This window comes from Mobula hypostoma, chromosome X2 (genome assembly GCF_963921235.1).
Source record: "Mobula hypostoma chromosome X2, sMobHyp1.1, whole genome shotgun sequence".
Lineage (NCBI taxonomy): Eukaryota > Metazoa > Chordata > Chondrichthyes > Myliobatiformes > Myliobatidae > Mobula > Mobula hypostoma.
The window spans coordinates 21,062,203-21,083,987 of NC_086129.1; the positions used below are offsets into that span (position 1 = coordinate 21,062,203).

General features: G+C 44.0%; 1 protein-coding gene across 3 annotated transcripts in view; it reads left to right on the forward strand.

The window, feature by feature from the left end:
- kirrel3a (kirre like nephrin family adhesion molecule 3a) overlaps positions 1-21,785 on the forward strand; it is an 827,580-nt gene that overhangs the window by 446,554 nt on the left and 359,241 nt on the right. For all 3 annotated transcript variants that reach the window (XM_063038271.1, XM_063038272.1, XM_063038273.1), the window contains exons 2-3: positions 5,308-5,457; positions 8,574-8,723. In XM_063038271.1, the coding sequence (XP_062894341.1) occupies positions 5,308-5,457; positions 8,574-8,723 (300 nt within the window). The remainder of the gene's footprint in view (positions 1-5,307; positions 5,458-8,573; positions 8,724-21,785) is intronic.

The following is a 21,785-nucleotide window of genomic DNA, read 5'->3' on the forward strand; positions in this document are numbered from 1 at the left end:
AAGTTAGAGAAGTCAATGTTCATGCCATCAGGTTGGAGGCTACCCAGTCGGAATATAAGGTGTTGTTCCTCCAACCTGAGTGTGGCTCCATCTTTACAGTTGAGGAGGCTGTGGATAGACATATCAGAACGGGAATGGGACGTGGAATTAAAATGTGTGGCCACTGGGAGATCCTGCTTTCTCTGGCGGACAGAGTGTAGATGTTCAGCTACCTGCCTGCATCGGGTCTCGCCAATATATAAAAGGCCACATCGGGAGCACCGGATGCAGTATATCACCCCAGCCGACTCACAGGTGAAGTGTCGCCTCGCCTGGAAGGACTGTCTGGGGCCCTGAATGGTGGTAAGGGAGGAAGTGTAAGGGCATGTGTAGCACTTGTTCCGCTTACAAGGATAAGTGCCGGGAGGGAGATCGATGGGAAGGGATGGGGGGACGAATGGACAAGGGAGTCACATAGGGAGCGATCCCTGCGGAAAGCAGAGAGAGGCGGGGAGGGAAAGATGTGCTTAGTGGTGGGATCCCGTTGGAGGTGGTGGAAGTTATGGAGAATAATATGTTGAACCTGGAGGCTGGTGGGGTGGTAGGTGAGGACCAGGGGAACCCTATTCCTAGTGGGGTGGCGGGAGGATGGAGTGAGAGCAGATGTACGTGAAATGGGGGAGATGCGTTTGAGAGCAGAGTTGATGGTGGAGGAAGGGAAGCCCCTTTCTTTACAAAAGGAAGACATCTCCCTCGTCCTGGAATGAAAAGCCTCATCCTGAGAGCAGATGCGGCAGAGATGGAGGAATTGTGAGAAGAGGATGGCATTTTTGCAAGAGACAGGGTGAGAAGAGGAATAGTCCAGATAGCTGTGAGAGTCCATCTCCCCTTCCCTCACCACCACTCTGCAATCCCATCTCCATCACGTTCCATCATCTACCCTGGGCCCTCGGAGGCTCCTTCTTCCTGTAACCTCAACCCTCCCCTCTCCACTGACACCACCAGCCTCCCTCCCCCTCCTCCCTCTGATCCCAGCCTTGAACTCCAGGCCGGGTCTTTACCATCCCCTCTGACCTTCAACTGTCTGAGGCAGAGTGCTCTGTTCTCAGTAAGTGCCTTACCTTTGTCCCCCTTTGCCCACACCTCAGTGAGTTCTGCATTCGCCATGACGCTGAACTCTTTTTCCGCCGTCTCCGTCTCCAAGCCTATTTCTTTGGCAAGGACTCTTTCACCCCCACCGATGACCCCTTCTCCCGTCTTCAACCCTCCTCCTCTTCATGGACACCCCGCTCTGGTCTTCTGCCTGGTCTAGATCTCTTTATTGCTAACTGTCGATGGGACATCAACTGTCTCGACTTCACTGCACCTTGTTCCCATTCCACCCTCATTCCTTCCGAACACTCTGCTCTCCACTCCGTCCGCACTAATCCTAACCTTACTATTAAACCCGCCGATAAGCGGGGTGCTGTTGTAGTCTGGCGTACTGACCTCTACCTTGCCGAGGCACAGCGACAACTCGTGGATACCTCCTCTTATTTACCCCTTGATCATGACCCACTAAGGAGCACCAGGCCATTGTCTCCCACACCATCACCAACTTTATCAGCTCAGGGGATCTCCCATCCACTGCTACTAACCTTATAGTTCCCACACCCCGCACTTACCGTTTCTACCTCCTACCCATCCCGTCTCCCCCATCCCTTCCCACTGATCTCCCTCCTAGCATTTATCCTTCTACCCTGCCTGTCTAGGTAGACCTATTGTCTCAGCTCGCTCCTGCCCCACCAAACTCATTTCTGCATACCTTGACACTGTTTTATCCCCCCTTGTTCAATCTCTTCCCACCTATGTTCGTGACACTTCTCACGCTCTGAATTTTTTTGAGGATTTTAAGTTCCCTGGCGCCCACCGCTTTATTTTCACCATGGATGTCCAGTCCCTATATACATCCATCCCCCACCAGGAAGGTCTCAAAGCTCTCCATTTCTTTTTAAATTCCAGACCTAACCAGCTCCCCTCTACCAGCACTCTGCTCCGTCTAGCGGAATTAGTCTTTACTCTTAATAATTTCTCCTTTGGCTCCTCCCACTTCCTCCAAACTAAAGGTGGGCACCTGTATGGGTCCCAGCTATGCCTGCCTTTTTGTTGGCTTTGTGGAACAATCCATGTTCCAAGCCTATTCTGGTATCTGTCCCCGACTTTTCCTTCACTACATCGATGACTGCATTGGCGCTGCTCCCTGCACGCATGCTGAGCTCGTTGACTTCATTAACTTTGCCTCCAACTTTCACCCTGCCCTCAAGTTTACCCGGTCCACTTCTGACACCTCCCTCCCCTTTCTTGATCTTTCTGTCTCTATCTCTTATCTACAGCTTATCTACTGATATCTACTATAAGCCTACGGACTCTCACAGCTACCTGGACTATTCCTCTTCTCACCCTGTCTGTTGCAAAAATGCCATCCCCTTCTCGCAATTCCTCCGTCTTTGCTGCATCTGCTCTCAGGATGAGGCTTTTCATTCCAGGACGAAAGAGATATCCTCTTTCTTTAAAGAAAGGGGCTTCCCTTCCTCCACCATCAACTCTGCTCTCAAATGCATCTCCCCCATTTCACACACATCTGCTCTCAGTCCATCCTCCCGCCACCCCACTAGGAATAGGGTTCCCCTTGTCCTCACCTACCACCCCACCATCCTCCGGGTTCAACATATAATTCTCCGTAACTTCCGTCACCTCCAACGGGATCCCACCACTAAGCACATCATTCCCTCCCCCCTCTCTCTGCTTTCGGCAGGGATCGCTCCCTACGCGACTCTCTTGTCCACTCATCCCCCCCGTCCCTCCCCACTCATCTCCCTCCTGGCACTTATCCTTGTAAGCAGAACAAGTGCTACATATGCCCTTACACTTCCTCTCTTACCACCATTCAGGGCCCCAGACAGTCCTTCCAGGTGAGGCGACACTTCACCTGTGAGTCGGCTGGGGTGATATACTGCGTCCGGTGCTCCCAATGCGGCCTTCTATATATTGGCGAGACCCGACGCAGGCTGGGAGACCATTTCGCTGAACACCTACGCTCTGTCTGCCAGAGAAAGCAGGATCTCCCAGTGGCCACACATTTTAATTCCACATCCCATTCCCATTCTGACATGTCTATCCATGGCCTCCTCTACTGTAAAGATGAAGCCACACTCAGGTTGGAGGAACAACACCTTATATTCCGTCTGGGTAGCCTCCAACCTGATGGCATGAACATCGACTTATTTAACTTCCGCTAATGCCCCACTTCCCCTTCATACCCCATCCATTATTTATTTATTACTATTACTAATTTTTTTCTCTCTCTGCATTTTTTTCCTCTGTCTCTCTCACTTTACTCCTTGCCCATCCTCTGGGCTTCCCCCCTTCCCCTTTCTTTCTCCCTAGGTCTCCCGTCCCATGATCCTCTCATATCCCTTTTGCCAATCACCTGTCCAGCTCTTGGCTCCATCCCTCCCCCTCCTGTCTTCTCCTATCATTTTGGATCTCCCCCTCCCCCTCCCACTTTCAAATTTCTCACTAGCTCTTCTTTCAGTTAATCCTGACGAAGGGTCTCGGCCTGAAACGTCGACTGTACCTCTTCCTAGAGCTGCTGCCTGACCTGCTGCGTTCACCAGCAATTTTTATGTGTGTTGCTAAAAACTAGAGGGCAAGGATGTAAGATAAGAGGGGAAAGTCTGAGGAGAAATTTCTTCATGCAGAAGGTGGCCGAAGTAGCCAAAGAAAATGGTTGAGTCATATGCAATAACAACATTTAAAAGACACTTGGATAGGTACATGGACAGGACATTTTTAGAGGGATGTGGGACCAAATCCAGCAGTTTTGGACTACTTTGATGGGCATCTTGGTTGGCATGGATGTAGTTGGCTGAAGGGCCCATTTCTGTATTACTCTATGATTCTATGATTCTTCTGCTTCAAGGTCTTGCTTTCATTCAGTTCTTGACTGTTCTTGGGATCCAAAAGGTGTGAGAAAGATACAACACTACAATCACGTAGTCTCACAAACAGTGACTGCTCTTTCTCCATGCCCCTTTGGTATTTAATACCAACGTCAGCATTTTTAGATGTGGACACACTAGGGACTCCAGTTGCAATGGAGGGTCTCAGCCTGAAAGATTGACTGTTCGCTTCCTGCCTAAGATCCTGAATTCCCCCAGTGTTTTGTGTGTGTTGCTCAAGATTTTCAGCATGTACAGAATCGCTTGTTAGCCTAGTGATTCTGAGAGATTCTTTTGGGACCTGCTAGACCACACTTCACTCAGCATTATTCATTCTGAAAAAATGGCAACGCTCCCATGGAAAACTCCTTCTGCCAGTCCAATAGGCTGTTAGTATTAATGGCTGGAGATATTTAAAGTTCAGGGTGACTACCCCTTATATTGTCCTCAGACTGGTGAAACTAAAGATTCATTTCTCACTATTGCTGTGACCAATCTAGGAAAAAACATTGAAACATGATTTTTTTTGTTATTTTCTTTAAAATCATATGCTTCTTATTTTTATGACATCATAAGCAGGGGAAAAACCTGTTACACTGTCAGTCATTTGGACTACAAAGATTCTCTCCAATTAGACTTGCTGGGCTGAAGGACTATTTCCATACTGAATAACTCTAGTACTCCATAATGTGGACAGGCAGGACAGAAGAAGGATTGATGTGTTAGAAGACCAGTGGTGGGAAAGGTAGGTGGATGGTCATGTGATGAAACCTCCAGGACGCCAGAAATTTCATCACATGACCTAATGTCATCCCAGTGCAATACACTTCTGAGTGGTCCCTTGGGGAATGGGGAGAGAAGGGTCCCCTGTTTGGATGAAGGGTCATAGAGTCATAAAGTCATAGGGCCCTCCAGCACATATTCAAGCCTTTTGGCCCATCTAGATCATGCCAGTCTGGTCTTCTGCCTAGTCCCGTCTATCTGCAACCAGAACACAGCCCCTTATACACCTTCCATCTAAGTACCTATGCAAGCTTCGCTTAAGTGTTACAATTGAACTCATACTTATCACATCCGCTGGCAGCTCAGTCCACACTTCCACCACTCCCTGTGTGAAGAAGTTTCTCCTCAGATTCCCCTTAAATACTTCACCTTTCACCTATGACCTCTAGTTCTTGTCTCACTTATCCTGAAGGGAAAAGGCCTGCAAGCATTTTCCACTCAGGAGGGAGCATTGAGTAGTTGTAACATTTTCAGTTTTATTTTAAATTTGCAAATCTATTATTGTTTCCAATTATTGTAAAATGAATGCTTAGTTTAAGCCAAGTTTTTTTTTGGTTTCCCATAGGCCATGCCTCCTCATTCATCCAGCAGCCTGAGGATAGAGTCGTGGTGGCTGGTCACCCAGTCACACTGTCCTGTGCAGTCACCGGCTATCGCGGAATCATTCTGTGGACAAAGGATGGACTTGGATTAGGGGTCGAGAATCAGCTGCCAGGTAAGAAGCTGACAACAAGGCCAATGGCAAACTCTGACCTTCATGCATTCTACTGGCCAACAGTGGAACAATTCACCAGCAAGTAGCTCAGCACAAATAGAGCCCCAGAACATCTCTCTGAAGCACAGATGCAAATATTTCTACCAAGTTGTTGAGCTGTTGTGGAATTTTAGCAAATGCTAAAATGGTAACTGGAAATACTGTACATTTAATTATAAGAGAAAGAAGCAGGTAGAAGCCATTCAGCATATTCAGCTCCTGATTTTGGCCGACCTTTCACCTCAGTACCACTTTCCCACACTTAGATGAGGAAGTGGAAGGGTGGATTAGTAAATTTGTAGATGATGCAAAGATTGGCCGTGTTGTGGACGGTGTTTAAGGTTACAAAGGAACATTGATAGGATGCAAAGCTGGGCTGAGAAGTGGCAGATGGAGTTCAATCCAGAAAAGTGTGAAGTGATTCACGTTGGAAGGTCGATCTTAAAAATAGAGTATAAGAGTGATAGAAAGATGCTTAACAGTGTGGAGAAGCAGAGAGATCTTGAGGTCCATGTCCATAGATCCCTCAAACTTACTGGGCAAGTTGATAGGGTGTTTAAGAAGGCATATTGTGTGTTGCCATTATTACTGAAGGGATTGAGTTCAAGAGCCACGGGGTAATGTCACAGCTCTATAAAGCTCTAATTAGACCATACTTGTACTGTATCGTATTCATTCCTGGTTGCCTCATTACAGAAAGGATGTGGAAGATTTAGAAAGGGTGCAGATGACATTTATCAGGATGCTTTACCTGGTTTAGAGAGCATGTCACATGAGGAAAGATTGAGGGAGTTATGGCTTCTCTCTTTAGAGCAAAAGAGGTTGAGATGTGACTTGATAGAGGCATAGACAGAGTGAGCAGCCAGTGTTTTTTTCCCAGAGTGGCAATTACCTTTACGAGAGGGCATAATTTTAAGGAGGGAAGTATAGGGGTGATGTCAGAAGTTGGTTTTCTATAGAGACAGTGTAAGTGCATGGAATGCACTTTCAGGGGTAATTGTCGAGCAGATGTATTTGGGATATTTAAGAGATCCTTAGATAGCCACAAGGATGGAAGAGAATGTAGCAGTGAGGGTTAGATTGACCTTGGAATAGGTTAACAGTCAACACAAAATCATGGGGCGAAGGAGCTGTACTGTGATGTACTGTTTTATGTTATATGTTCTATGTTAACACATAATACCAGATCACTTTAATATGTAAAAAAACAGGTGACCTCTCTGCAGAACATTAATATTGGCCAATCCTCCACAGCACTCTTTGATGGGCGATTCCAAATCTTTGCCAATCTCTGGGTGAACAAATCTCCTCCCATTTCTGTTCTGACCAAACCTCTTACTTTGAATCTGTGGCTCTTGGTTCTTGACATCACAGCCAAGAGAAAGTATTACCCAGTTAAGAATTTTGTACATTTCAAGAGATTGCTTCTCACTCTATCAAACTCTAGAAAGTACAGGCTTAATGTTAGAGATCTTACATAATTTGAAATTCCCATTGGCATTAACTGAAGCTCAAGGAAACAATGTGGAAAAGGTGGAATTTTTTTTTCCCAGTTGGATCAGTTCCTAGATCTTGCATCACCTGATCTCCCACCTCTGACAAACCCTTAACCCATGCTTTCCCATTGGTCACCTGGCAAGGGTATTGTCCCACCAACCGGAAAACTAATGTACTCATCACTGTCCCATCAGATGATATTTGATGGAGCCATTTAGCTTTTTCTCTATCTCCAAAACATTTATGAAAAACAAACAAAAAAATGGAAAATAGATCTCCTTGCTGAATTGTAGATAGTGAAGTCATTATTTCTCAGTGACTCCGGGGCAAACTTAGAGAGCAGGTAATTCAGTAAAATTTTGAAGAGGGAATGCAAGGGGTGAGTGGAATTGAAGACAGGGCTGTTTGATGGTACATACAGTAGTTCCTTATGCAAGGGTGATAATAGCAGGAGTTCACGAGTTAAATTCTCAAATCTGGAATGGGTCAACACTCAAGTTGGACTCAAGGAGACAGAAGGAATCTCCAGTAACAAAGGGAATCAAACCAAAGCTAATCCGGAGGAGCGTAATCTTAGGGAGATTGGAGGAAAGTAAAGGGGGGGGGGGTGGATATCAGAAGTAAGTTTATTTTTTTACAGAGAATGGTAAATGTGTGGAATGCTGTGCCAAGGGTGGGGGAAAGGTAGATACAGTACATTAGGGACATCTAAGAAACTGCTCTGCTCTTCACTCACGGCTGATCCTTATTTTTTAAATCTCCTCCTCAACCCCAGTTCCTGGCCTTCTCCCCATAACCTTTGATGCCATGTCCAACCAAGAACCTACCAATCTCTGCCTTAAATACACCCAACGACCTAGCCTCCACAGCTGCATGTGGCAACAATTTCCACAAATTCACCACCCTCTGGCTAAAAAAAATCTCCACATCTCTGTTTTGAAAGGGCACCCCTCTATCCTGAGGCCGTGTCCTCTTATCCTAGACTCTCCCACCATGGGAAACATCCTTTCCACATCTACTCTGTCTAGGCCTTTCAACATTTGAAAGGTTTCAATGAGATCCCCCCTCATCCTTCTGAATTCCAGTGAGTACAGACCCAGAGCCTCGTATGATAACCTCGTATGTTTGTAGGAAGGAAGAGTTAGATTGAACTTAGAGTAGGTTAAAAGGTCAGCACAACACCATGAGCTGAAGGGCCTGTTCTGTGCTTTAATGTTTTATGTTCCATGTAGTCCAGCAATATAAACATGTCTAATAGGCAAACAGTACCAAATGTCCATGTAGTCAATGAAGTAGTGATCACTTTGATGAACCAATCCTATTTAGAGTTTAGAGCTTGCTGCACATAGTGTCTTATGTAATTAGTGAGGATCAATCCTGCCCATGGAACACATCATGATGAGCAATGCCACACACTCCGCAGAGCAGTAAGTTCCACTGCATCACATTCACTGCACCAGCTGGGTTTTGTACTCAGGGTTTCTGCTGTTTTTGAACTAAAGAAAGTCAGATTCCTCCACTCCCAGGGCAGGGGGGACCGTGAGCAGAGTTTTACTGAGCTGGCTATTTTCCTCTTGCAGGCTTCCCACGTTATTCCATAGTGGGCGACCACGCAGCTGGGGAATACAACCTCCGCATCGAGAAAGCCCAGCTCATCGATGACGCCGTGTACGAGTGTCAGGCTACACACGCTGCCCTGAGGTCACAGCCAGCACGTCTGACCGTGCTCAGTAAGTGAAGGCATTTTCAAATGCACTTTTACATGTGCTCACAGGATACGGGTGAGTGTCCGTGCCATCATTCATTGGTCATCCCTAAATACCCCTGACTGAGAGGTCACTCACACTAGTAGCTCTGGGCTTCCATTTTCGGTTCAGCAGATAAGGATGGCAGAAGCCCTTCCTTAAGGGATTGTGTGCACGTGTAGGTCTTATGTACAGGGGCCAAGCGAACTGCTGTCCATGTGGGAGCCCACACCTCGGTTAGGATGATGTGTGCAGTAGTTAACAGATTTCAGACAGTGCCAAATACTGTCTATGATTCTATGTAATTTATTGCTCTGTTCTGTTGAGACCAATTTGAAACCTTTGATAAGGCACTTTGTAAATATGTTGTGTTTGCTCTGATTATGACTTTTTAATTAAATAAAAATAAAACTAACCGGCATTGCACTTATGCTCAGCCCTTCCCACTGACATCTTCCCCTAATCGTCTGCGCTGCTCCCAGGTAGCTGACTGAAAGTGCTGCAATAAACCAGGTGCAGACCTATCAGCTGCAGCCCAGGCACACCTGCAGCTCACTGGAGATTTTCTGCAGTAGTGCTGGGAAGGTGCTTTAAGTGCTGGTTAATTAAATAGGGCTTCGCGGTGAATGCCGATGAGCAAAGGGGGTCTTGCGGGGTGATATTTCTCAGAACTTCTTCGTTGCTGCTGGTTAATCAAACTGGCATCTCCATCGGCACTGGTTAGGAAAGAGTGCATCATTGTCCGTTAAAAGAGTGGATTCCAATTGGTGCTAGTTAACAAAGGGGTATGTCAATCAGCATCAGTTTGTTTAAGAAACACCGCAGTTGCTTGAGGGAGAACCAATGTGCATTAGCTAGTAAAGAAAGCATCACAGCTAGTAAGCAAATATTGTGGTGAACACTACCTAGTAAATGGAGCATCTCATGTAGAACTGAATGCCACAATTAACACTAGGTTGTAAACGGGAACTCTTCAAAACCCATTAGACAGTAAGGGGAATATCTCAATCATTACTGGCTGGTCAAGGGAACATCTGATTGAGCATGTTTTAATAAAGTGATAATTGCTTTTGGTGCTGGTTAGTAAAGGGAAAATTAAAGTGGGCAATGTTTAAGAAAAGTAAACATTGCAGTTATTGCTAGTTAGGAAATGGAGTGTCTTACTGACAGCTGGTACATAAATGGAGCATCAATGCAAGCATTTTAGTTACTGCTGGTTAATAAGGATGCACCATAGCCATCACTGATTGGTAATAGGAGTTCTGCATTTAGTTCTGGTGAATAAGCAGACCACACTGAAAGTGGGGCTTATTGACGGGTGCATCACTGTTAGTACCAGTTGGTCAAAGAATCATTGCAGTTAATTATAATTAGAGAAACCAACAGAGTTAATGCTGGTTGGTGCAGATTTGTAAAGGGTCACGGTGCTAATTAACAAAAGAAACATTGCAGATCACACTGGTTAGTAAAATGAACACACAGTGAGAGCTGATTTACAAAGGACTGGGCACTACAAGGTAGGACACGTTGGAGTACCATTTGTGTATCAATGTATCAATATTAATGTTAAGAAGGGTGCTATTCACCATATGGAGAATCAGTGTTGGTTTGTATGTTCTGATTACTGGTTAGCATATAGTATTGCAGCGGGGGTTGGGGGGGAGCGGGGGAAGGTGGTGGTCGACAGCCTGCCCTAGTATTCCTATTGGCCAGCACTGTTTATTGTTATTGTGATAAAATGCTTTTGTGGGATAATGGTAGGATGTTCAAGTTCATTTATTGTTATATTTTAGCTTGGGTTATAGAGTTATTTGCTTGTGTGCTTATGGGTCACTCTGACTGTAACCGGGGTGTGAGATAATCACCTCCCCGTCTATACGTGACTGGGTGAGTTTTCTCCCCGGGTCATAGTACCCGGTCTGTGTTCTTTTTTGTGCTTGTCACAATAAAGAAGTCAGTTGAGACAAATGAGCTTTTCTCCTGTCATCATGGACCGAATGTTTGCCACAGCATCTACTTTTTCAATGCAAGCATTATGTGGCAGTATCTGTTAGCTTTATTTTTCATTTGCACAGCGAGGTAGAAGAACACTAAACAAACCTTTTATGTTGCCAGGACTGACATGTAAGAGTGTATCTCAAATTTCAAAGAACTGTCACCCAGCAGGAGAACAACTGCGCGGTGATGTTTAGAAGGAATGTGTCAGGGGACAGTGCAGCTGAGTATGACCGTCTGCAGATGTGATACCTGTGCAGGTGTGTGGCTTTGGTGATCTCTCCAGAAGTGGAGATGTGGACAGTGGAGCCTGAGGTCAGCTGTCTGTCGAGTTGCTCACCACCTTGTACACGGTGTCTCCGGGTTATGAAAGAGTTGGCTTATGGAAATCTACTTCATGCAAATTCTTCCAGACATTTTAAAATCAATTTTCAATCAACTAATAATAATAATAACAATAGAATGTTTCATGATATTCATTAGAGACTGTCTACAGTATATATTCCATTACATTATTTATAAGTAATGTTAGGGCGACTCAGTGTATGTGGAATGAGTTACTATATGGGTTACGTATGGGTTACTATAGAATATAGATGCATCTGACTTATGCAGAAATTGTCCTCAGGAACAGAGCCCAGTTATAACCTAGGAACTGTCTATATTGTTAGTCCAGATGCCTGAGTTAGTTTCATCTCACAATAGAAACCTCAATCATACCAAGGTTCGGTAGTTAACTATCTAAAGGACTGTGCCAGGTTTGGCACAGGGCAGATTCATGTTGGATGACTTGGATGGCTGTTGGGATTCCACACTTGACCTCAGTACCTGCTCGACAGGAATTCACTAACATGCTCTTTGGGCAAGGATGTTGAAGATGGTGATCGATGGCTCCTCTGGCACCTGTTATTCCTTCCTCACTTCCTAGTCACCTTCAGACTGACTGTGAGAGTCTTCATGGCTGAATATGAGTCTGTTTGGACACAGCTTCCAATGAGTCACTCTGCACAAGTTAGTTAGCAGGAAGCTATGGGAAGTAGAACATAGAACACTACAGCAGAGTACAGGCCATTCGGCTCACATTGTTGTGCCAACCTAATAACCTACTGTAAGTTAAATCTAACCCTTCCCTCCTATATAGCCCTCCATTTTTCTATCATCCATGTGCCTATCTAAGAGTCTCTTAAAAGTCCCGAATGTATCTGTCTCTACCAGCACCCCTGGCACGGTGATCCACACACACAGCACTCTCTGTAAAGAACTTAGTTCTGACTTCCCCCCAAAACTTCTTCCAATCACCTTAATATTATGTCCTCTTATATTGGCCATTTCACCTCTATGGGAAAACAGTCTCTGGCTATCTACTTGTTCTATGCTTCTTTATCATCTTGTACACCTCTGTTAAATTACCTCTCATTCTCGGTCACTCCAAAGAAAAAGACCTTGGCTCACTCAACCTACCTTCACAAGACATTCTCTCTAGTCCATGCAGCATCCTGATAAGTTCCCTCTGCACCCTCTCGAAAGCTTCCACATCCTTCCAATAATAGGAAACCAGAAATGAACACAATATTCCAAGTGTGGTCTAACCAGAGTTTTATAGAGCTGCAATGTTACCTCATGGTTCTTAAACTCAATCCCCCCAACTATTGAAGACCAATACACCATACATCGTCTTAACAATCCTATCAACTTGCGCAGGAACTTTGAGAAAGCTATGGACCTGGCCCCCAAGATTCTTCTGATACTCCATACTGCCAAGAATCCTGCAATTAATTCTATACTCTGCCTTCAAATTTGACCTTGCAAAATGAATCATTTCACACTTTTCTGGGTTGAATTCCATCTGCCATTTCTCAGCCCAGCTCTGCATCCGGTCAATGACCCGATTCAATGTAAAACCCTCCACACTATCCACAACTCTACCAAACCTCGTGTCATCTGTAAACTTACTAACCCACCCTTCCACTTCCTCAGCCAAGTCATTTATAAAAATCACAAACAGCAGAGGTCCCAGAATAGATCCCTGAAGCACGCCAACCTTCAGGCAGAATAAGCACTATCTACTACCACACACTGCCTTTTGTGGGCAAGTCAATTCTATATCCACATAGTCAAATTTCCCTGGATCCCATCCCTCCCTACTTTCTGAGTGAGCCCAGTATAGGGAATCTCATCAAATGCCTTACTAAAAGCCATGTATGCCACATCCACCACTCTACTTTCATCAATGCACTTTGGCACATCCTGGAAAAGTTCAATCAAGATCATGAGGCATAGCCTACCCCTCACATAGCCATGCTGACTATCCCTAATTAGACTATGCTTCACCAAAAGTTTGTAAGTCCAGTCTCTAAGAATCTTCTCCAATAACTTACCCCTGAAGTAAGACTCACTAATTTATAATTCCTGATTATCCCTATACCCTTTCTAGAACAAAGGAATAACATTTGCCACCCTTCAGTCATTTGGTACTACTCTTGTGGCCGGTGGGGATGGGAAAGAACATCTCCAAAGAGACAGCAGTCTCTTCCCTCACTCTTTGTAGTAAACTGGGGTATATTCCATCTGGCCCCGGGAACTTATCTATCCTAATGTTTAAAAGTTCCAACTTATCCTCTTTGTTAACGTCGACATGTTCTAACACATTAACCTGTTTTACGCTATCCTCCAAAACATCAAGGTGCTTTTCACTGGTGAATACTGAAGCAAAGTATTTGTTGAGACTGCTGAACGGATCCTGACCCGGATCTGGGCCGTACCCTCCAAATATCCGGACCTGCCTCTTGGTTTTTTTGCACTACCTTACTTTTCTATTTATGATTTATAATTTAAATTTTTAATATTTACTAATTTTTACTATTTTTAATATTTTTAATATTTAATATTTGTAATCCAGGGAGTGGGAAGCGCAGAATCAAATATCGCTGTGATGATTGTACTTTCTAGTACCAATTGTTTGGCAACAATAAAGTATAAAGTATAAAGTATAAGTGTCTCCACTGCCTCCTCCAACTCCAGGCACATGTTTTCTCTACTATCCCTGATCAGTCCTACCCTCACTCTAGTTATCCTTCTGTTCTTCACCTATCTATAGTATGCCTTGGGGTTTTCCTTAATCCTTCTCTCCAAGGACTTCTCATGACCACTTCTAGTTCTCCTAAGACATTCTTCAGCTCCTTCCTGGCTACCTTGTATGTCTCTAGAGCCTCATCTGGTCCTTGCTAGTAGGGTCTCTGGGCAAATTTTTCTCCAGATAACATCAGGCTACACAAAAACAAGTTGTTAGTTTTATGGTTCGATATAGACATGGCAGGATGAAGGGCCTGTTTCTATGCTCTATGAGTCTATAATTTTGACTGTGTTAATATGGTTGTCTACCTTTCTCATTAGCACCTTACACCCCTCACTCGTCCTGCTCCATCTCTGTCCCACTGCCACCCCAGCTACAATCAAAGCCCCAAGATTAAATCTGTTTGAGAAACCTGGGCAGCAAAATCGGTTTTATAAACCCCACCCCTCCCCTAATTCCAGTGTTTCTCAGGCATTTTGGGCAGTTACTTGGTGCTGGACACTGCCTGCACTTTGGGGTCTTTGTCACTTAGTTCAGTTTGTATTTCCTTTCTGAAAGTAAATTGGCTAAAAGTCATTACTGCTGCAACTAACAACTGCATTAAATTGGAGGTGTATCACATGATACTTTGTCATGTGACACCTAAAATGTTACTTCCTAAGAATCTGGTCCACTGTAGCTGAGAGACGTTGCCTGCTAGTTGTTTGAAAGGCTGATGAAGCAGGGAAAGGGTATAGAAGTGGAGGGACGTGATTTCACTAACAGTTACCAGCAGTCAGATGCCCTCACTTCTTCTCCTACAATCTGGGCTGCTTCTCCTGCAGCTATCCCTAATCCCAGTGTTGTTTATTCAGGGGCAGCTCTCTGGGTGCGGAGTGATGCCGTTGGGTTGAAGACTTCACATGGCAGCAGTTGGTGATTGACCCATTAACAGGTTAAGGGATGGCCTTGAAAGGGCAAAGTTTCAGCAGCAGTGCCGCTGGGGTTCATTGCTTGGCAACCAACCAGCCCAGGTAACCTGGCCATGTTGGCATGCACTCTGTCATTCACATCTGCCAAAATCATCTTCTGTCTTGTAACACCTCAGAGTCAATGAGACTGCTCATAATTGTTTAAAATGAAGCATTACATAGGACAGTTCTAGTCCATCAGCCCCTCCTATCTCCTAAATTCTCTTGGGGCATCAGATGAACCCTGCTTTGTCTTGCTTTGAAACCTCTAGGGGTTCACCATAAGAATCACTGGGTGTTTCTTTCAACCCAGCTCTTCCATGAGGCCAGTGTAAGCTCCCTCATTGCCTCAGAGGTTAACAGATGACGACAGTCTGATGCACACACACAGTGTACAAGGCTACATTCAGCGAAGTTAGCACTGAATAAACCAGTTCCAGGAGCTCTGTGTCTCTTCCATTAGACCATCAAATACGAGAGCAGAATTAGGCCATTCAGCCCATTGATTCTGTTCCACTATTCCATCATGACATATTATCCCCATCAACCTCATTCTCCGACCTTCTTGCTGTAACCTTTGATGTCTTTACAGATCAAAAACTTATCAACCTCCACCTCTACTTTAAATACACCCAATGGTTTGTCCTGCATAGCCATCTGTGGCAATGAATTCCACAGATTCCCCACCAGCTGGCTAAAGAAATTTTTCCTCACCTCTGTTCTCAATTCAATTGAGGGTGTTCCTCAATTCTGAGGCTGTGCTCCTTGGTCCTAGACTCACCCACTATAGGAAACATCTTCTCCATATCCACTCTATCCAGCAATGTTCAATAGGCTTCACTGAGTTCCCCCTCATTCTTCTAAAGTCCAGTGAGTACAGGCCCAGAGTCATCAAATGCTCCTCATATGTTAACCCTTTCATCCCCAGGATCATTCTCATGAACCTCCTTTGTCCCTGTCCAATGCCAGCACATCCTTTCTTCGATAAGGGGCTTAAAACTGCTCACAATACTCCAAGTGCAATCTGACGAATGCCTTATAAAGCCTCAGCATTACATCCTTGCTTTTATGTTCTACTCCTCTCGAAATGAATGCTAACATTGCATTTGACTTCCTTACCACAGACTTAACCTGCAAGTTAAACTTAGGCGAATCCTGCACAAGGACCCCTAAGACCCTTCGCACTTCTGATTTTTGAATTTTCTCTCCATTTAGAAAATAATCTATGCCTTTATTCCTTCTACCAAACTACATGACCATACATTTCCCCATAGCATATTCTATTTGCCACTTCCTTGCCCATTCTCCCAATCTGTTTAAGTCCTTCTGCAAACTCCCTGCTTCCTCAACACTACCTGCCCTTCCACCTATCTTCATCTCATCGACCTTGAATTTGAAGTAAGGGCCACATGTTTACACACAGATATTACCAAGACGCGAGGCAGATAAAAGATCAGTAAAACAAAATGACATACAGTCCATGGAGTGAATCTCTGATTATTTCAAATCCAATACAAGCACTGCTGAAACAAACAGAGGTGGTCAAATACAAAGCGCAGAAGGAGCAGTGTAAACGTGCGGTCACACTGGCAGGAACTGCGCCACCCTGTGAGGGTTTGCAGGAACCAAGAGCTGCAAAGGCTCACACTTGATGACTCAGGGTTGATGACTCAAGCTTGGGGATATAAATAGGTGTGTGAATGTTTTGGTTCATAAAGCAAACACTGAGAGATGTTTTATAAGGCCATCAGGCATAGGAGCAGAATTAGGCCGAATCTGCTCCACCATTCCATCACGGCTGATTAAATTATTCCTCTCATCCCCATTCTCCTTCTTTCTCCCCCTTTCTCCCCGATAAGACCACAAGACATAAGAGCAGAATTAGGGCATTCAGCCCATTTTGCAACAATCTACTTGGTGCCCACCAAAAACGGTGATAACCAAACGTGTTAGAACGCTATTCTTCTATCTGAAATGTGTAGAGAGTTAGCAAGGCTTTGACGGCATGTAAAATTTTTTAAAATTGTTTTGTAAAACAACACCACGGTTATGGAACCTTTTCAATCCTGAATGCCCAGAAGTAGCATTAGAACTACAGAATGAGGAAGCAGAGGTAGAGTGAGAAAGACAAAGAGTACTCTACCCTGTCAAAGGATCTGTCTCAACACTGCAACTTTAGCACCCTCTTCGACCATGCACTGCCCAGCAAGTTTCGCTGTTGTTAACTCAACAGTTCCAGTAGGGACATTTTGCAGAGCAAGAAGCCAGCAGCACCACTGGCAAAAAGCAAAACAAGAAATTAACTGATCAGGATATCCACGCAGCAGCAGATTGCTCTGCAATGCATGGAAATGTGTATATGTTTTAGCCAAGTACTGCTGATTAAGGTTACAGAGAACTTGGAAATATTGAATTGAATGATCTTTATTGTCATTGTACATAGGTACAATGAAACTCTGTTTGGCTTCCTCTCAGACAATTAACTAAAGCGGTAGATAAAAACAAGACTGTAATAGAAAAACAGTATTAAATAGATAAGTAGCAGAAAATAAGTTGCAGCAGCACCAGAATATCACAGTAACGCACAAAGTGCTGTTAGTGCAAGTATTTGAGGCCTTGTATGTGTATGTGTGTGCTGACAGTTTCAGTCATTGTTCTGTGGGAGTGGTGTGATGGAGGCCACGGCTCTGGGATAGAAACTGTTCCTCAGTCTATTTGTTCTGGTTTTTAGTGTCCTGAACCTTTTGCTGGACGGCAACGGGTCAAACAGGGAGTGGCCGGGGTGTGTGGTGTCTCTGGTTATGCTGATTGCTTTCCTGCTGAGTCTGCTGGAATAGATGGTGTCCAGTCCTGGGAGCTCCATCCTGACAATTCACTGGGCCGCCTTCACCACGCGATGCAGGTCTTGTCGCTCAGGGGCTGTGCAGCTGGCATACCACACTGTGGCACTGTTGGTCAGGATGGTTTCAATTGTGCTTCTGTAGAAGTTAAGCAAGGAGTTTGACCTGTTCCAGCTTTCTGAGGAAGAAGAGTCTCTGTTGTGCCCTTTTTTACAAGCAACGAGGTGTTGGTTATCCATGTCAGCTGTTTTGACAACGTAACTCCAAGGAACTTTAGGTTTTCCACACTTTCCACTACATCTCCATGTATATGGAGGGTGTGTGTACTCTGTCCTTTGATCTCCTGGAGTCAATGATCATCTCTTTTATTTTAAGTGTTAAGGACCAGATCGTTGTCCTTACACCACTCTGACAGATGATCCACCTCAAGCCTGTAGGCTGTTTCATCCTCGTCCGAGATCAGGCCAACCTATCATCCGCAAATTTAATATTAAAAGTAAAAGTATTTAATATTAAAATTTTCAGCCAGATGAAATACTTAGTTTATCATAGTGCTCAAGGGACAAAGCCCTTGTTATTATGACTCATTACACTGATGGATCAATCATCTCAGGTAAAGATTGGCTTGGAGTTTTGGAGCTGGGATGGAAAGAAATGCTCAAATGGATGCTTCAAGGTTATTGGGATGGGGCACAGATATTGCATGTTCCAGGATACCACAGGGGAACACAAGTGCAAAGACAATCAGCTCAGTGTTTCTCCCTGTACACAATGTGCTGTAGAGCCAGGAGGAGGAAATGTTGAGCAACAAATTTCTCAACATTTGCCGGTGATATTTTACCTGATTCTGAATAATTCAAATTGAACAGAGCTCCAGTAAAAACAAATCAAAGTGATTGGCCAACTCCATGTGTAGGTGTCTACAGGGACATGAATGGTGTTTATAGGTTGTGTTGAACCAAGCAGGTCATGCTGACACACAAGACAGTATTCGTGATGAGTTCATCACAAGACAGCAGTGATGATCAAGGCCTACTTCACAGGGTTTATGGAGGAGCTGAGAGGAGCCATAGTTTGCACCAATATAGATCCATCACATGTACAAACTCAGCGACTTGTGGAGAAGCAGTCAGTGCTAATTGACAATCAATACACCATAGTTCTTTACTTCACACCGTAAGATGTGAATTCATCTCCACAGATCATTCTGGACTAGAGATTACAAGGTGTTGATCACTCTTTGTGCGGTGCATGCATTAATTGCCACCAGTACCAAAGAAGAACATCTGCAAATTTTAAATGTGCTAAGCTCAACGCATGAATACCATAACGCACAGGATCAGAATTAAGCCATTCAGCCCATTGAGTCTGCTCTGCCATTACATCATGGCTGATTCATTATCCCTCTCAACCCCATTCTCTTGCCTTCTCCCAGTAACCTTTGACACCCTGACTAATCAAGAACCTATCAATGTCTGCTTCAAACATACCGAAAGACTTAACCTCCACAACAGTCTGTTGCAATGAATCCCACATGTTTACAACCCTCTTGCTAAAGAAATTATTCCTCATCTCTGTTCCAAATGGACATCTCTCTTTTTCTGAATCTGTATTCTCTGGTCCTAGACTCCCTCACTATTAATAAGATCCTCTCCACATCATCTCTATCGAGCCCTTTCAATATTCAATAGGTTTCAATTAAATCCCCCCTCATTCTTCTAAACTCCAGTGAGCAGAAACCTAGAGCCATCAAATGCTCCTCATACATTTATCATTTAGTTCATGGAATCATTTTTGTCAACATCCTCTGAGCCCTCTCCAATGCCACCATATTCTTCTTTTTAATAAGAGGCCCAAAACTGCTCATAATATTCCATTTGTAGTTTGACCAATACCTTATAAAGCCTTAGCATTACATCCTTGTTTTTATATTCTGGTCCTTCGAAATGAATGCTAACATTGCATTTGTGTTCCTAACCATCGACTCAATCAGCAAATTAACCTTTAGGGAATCCTGCACAAGGACTCTCAAGTCTCTTTTCACCTCTGATTTTTGAATTTCCTCCCCAGTTAGGAAATAATCTACATCTTTATTCCTTCTACCAAAGTGCATAACCATACACATCCCTACTCTATATTGCAACTGCCACTTTGCCCATTCTCCTAATCTGTCTAAGTACTTTTGCAGACTCCCTGCTTCCTTAATATAACCTGCCCTTCCACCTATCATTGTATTGTCTGTAAACTTGGCTGAAAAGCCATGAATTCCACCATTCAAATCAATAGCATATAACATGAAAAGAATCTGTTGCCACACTGACCACTATGGAGCACCACTAGTCGCCAGGCTCTCTTTTACTTCCATTCTTTGCCTCCTGCCAGTCAGCCAATCTTCTATCCATGCTCGTATCCTTCCTGTAATACCAGGGACTCTTATCTTATTAAGGAGCCTCATATGCAGCACCTTGTCAAAGGCCTTCCGAATATCCAAGTCCAGGGGCCCCCAACCTTTATTTGCACTGCGGACCGGTTTATTATTGACAATATTCTTGTGGACCGGCCGACCCCGGGGGGGGGGGGGCGGGGGGGAGCGGGGTAGGGTTGCCAACGGACAAGAGTAGCAGTCAAATATATTGTGTTTACCCCGAGAAAGACTACAATAACCATGAAGCCTTGCGCGGGTACCAGTGCACGTGTGTGTACGTGCCGATTTTTTTCTACAAATCATTTTTGCCGATTCTGTTTGGGGGGGGGAGTACGTGTTTAATCACGACCGGAAATAGATGATAAGTGGCTAATACACTCAATTTCGTTTCTAAAAGGCTTTATCTAACAAATTTAATATTAAACACACAGCGCATACTTTCCTTGCATGAATATAGTGATAAGTCAATTATCAGGGGAGCTTGAAATAAGTGTTGAATGAACTTCCAGTAGGAGTGGTCAAGGCAGGTTCGATATTATCATTTAAAGAAAAATTGGATAGGTATATAGACAGGAAAGGAATGGAGGGTTATGGGTTGAGTGCAGGTCGGTGGGACTAGGTGAGAGTAGCGTTCGGCATGGACTAGAAGGGCAGAGATGGCCTGTTTCCATGCTATAATTGTAATATGGTTATAAATTGGTTATAAGTATAAGTTAATAGCATCATCACATTTTAAGTAACGTTTGGATATTAAACACACAGCACATATTTTCCCCGTATGAACATATAAAATCATTGCAACACACCAATATCACTGAATCAGTGGGAGCCCTGGGCTGAATACTTGTTTTCCTGCAACAAGGCAGTGCATCGAAGAGTGATGGGAGACAAGTGATACTCGAAGGGGCTTCCTTATGTCCAGTCTATTCCGCAATTTAGTTTTCATTGCATTCATCACAGAGATATGTTGGAAATGGAAGCAACATTTTCAGTGCTTTCATGGCTATCTCAGGATATTTAGCCTTGACTTTGATCCAGAATGCCGGCAGAGATGTTATGTCAAACATACTGTTCAGTCCGCCATCATTTGCAAGCGCGAGGAGTTGATCTCCTTCCCGCGCTGACATGGATGACGAGTGGGTAATGACCTTGCATGCGTTCAAGCTCAACAGTGGCCATGACAGGGAATGAGGAAAGGTGCAGCTGACTCATATCGCCAAATCATATCGTTTCCTCGCGGCCTAGTAGCACATGCTTTGGGGACCACTGTCCAAGTAAACAACATCCACTGACTCTCCTTTGTCTACACTTTCTGTTTCCTCAAAGAATTCCAACAGATTTGTCAGGTAAGATTTCCCCTTAAGGAAACCATGCTGACTTTGGCATTTTATCATGTGCCTTCAAGTACACTGAAACCTCATCTTTCTTTTTCAATCTTTTTATTAATATCAAAATGTTAAACATAACATAGTATTAATACAAAGCTATTGGGATTACATTGTTAATAATTAACATGCATAAATATAAACTCAATTGGCACACAGGTATTAAACCTCCCAAATTGTACAAAGTACGAATATAATATACCAAAAAACAGAAATAGCATAAAAAAGGAAAAAAAACCTCAGAAAAAACTAATCTAACAATGCTAACCAACTAAACTAAGGAAAAGTAAAAGACATGGGCTGTTGTATAACATCAAAAAGAACCATTAGTGTCATTGACCCAGCTCCTCTCTGCATATATTTAAAAGGTCAAATTACA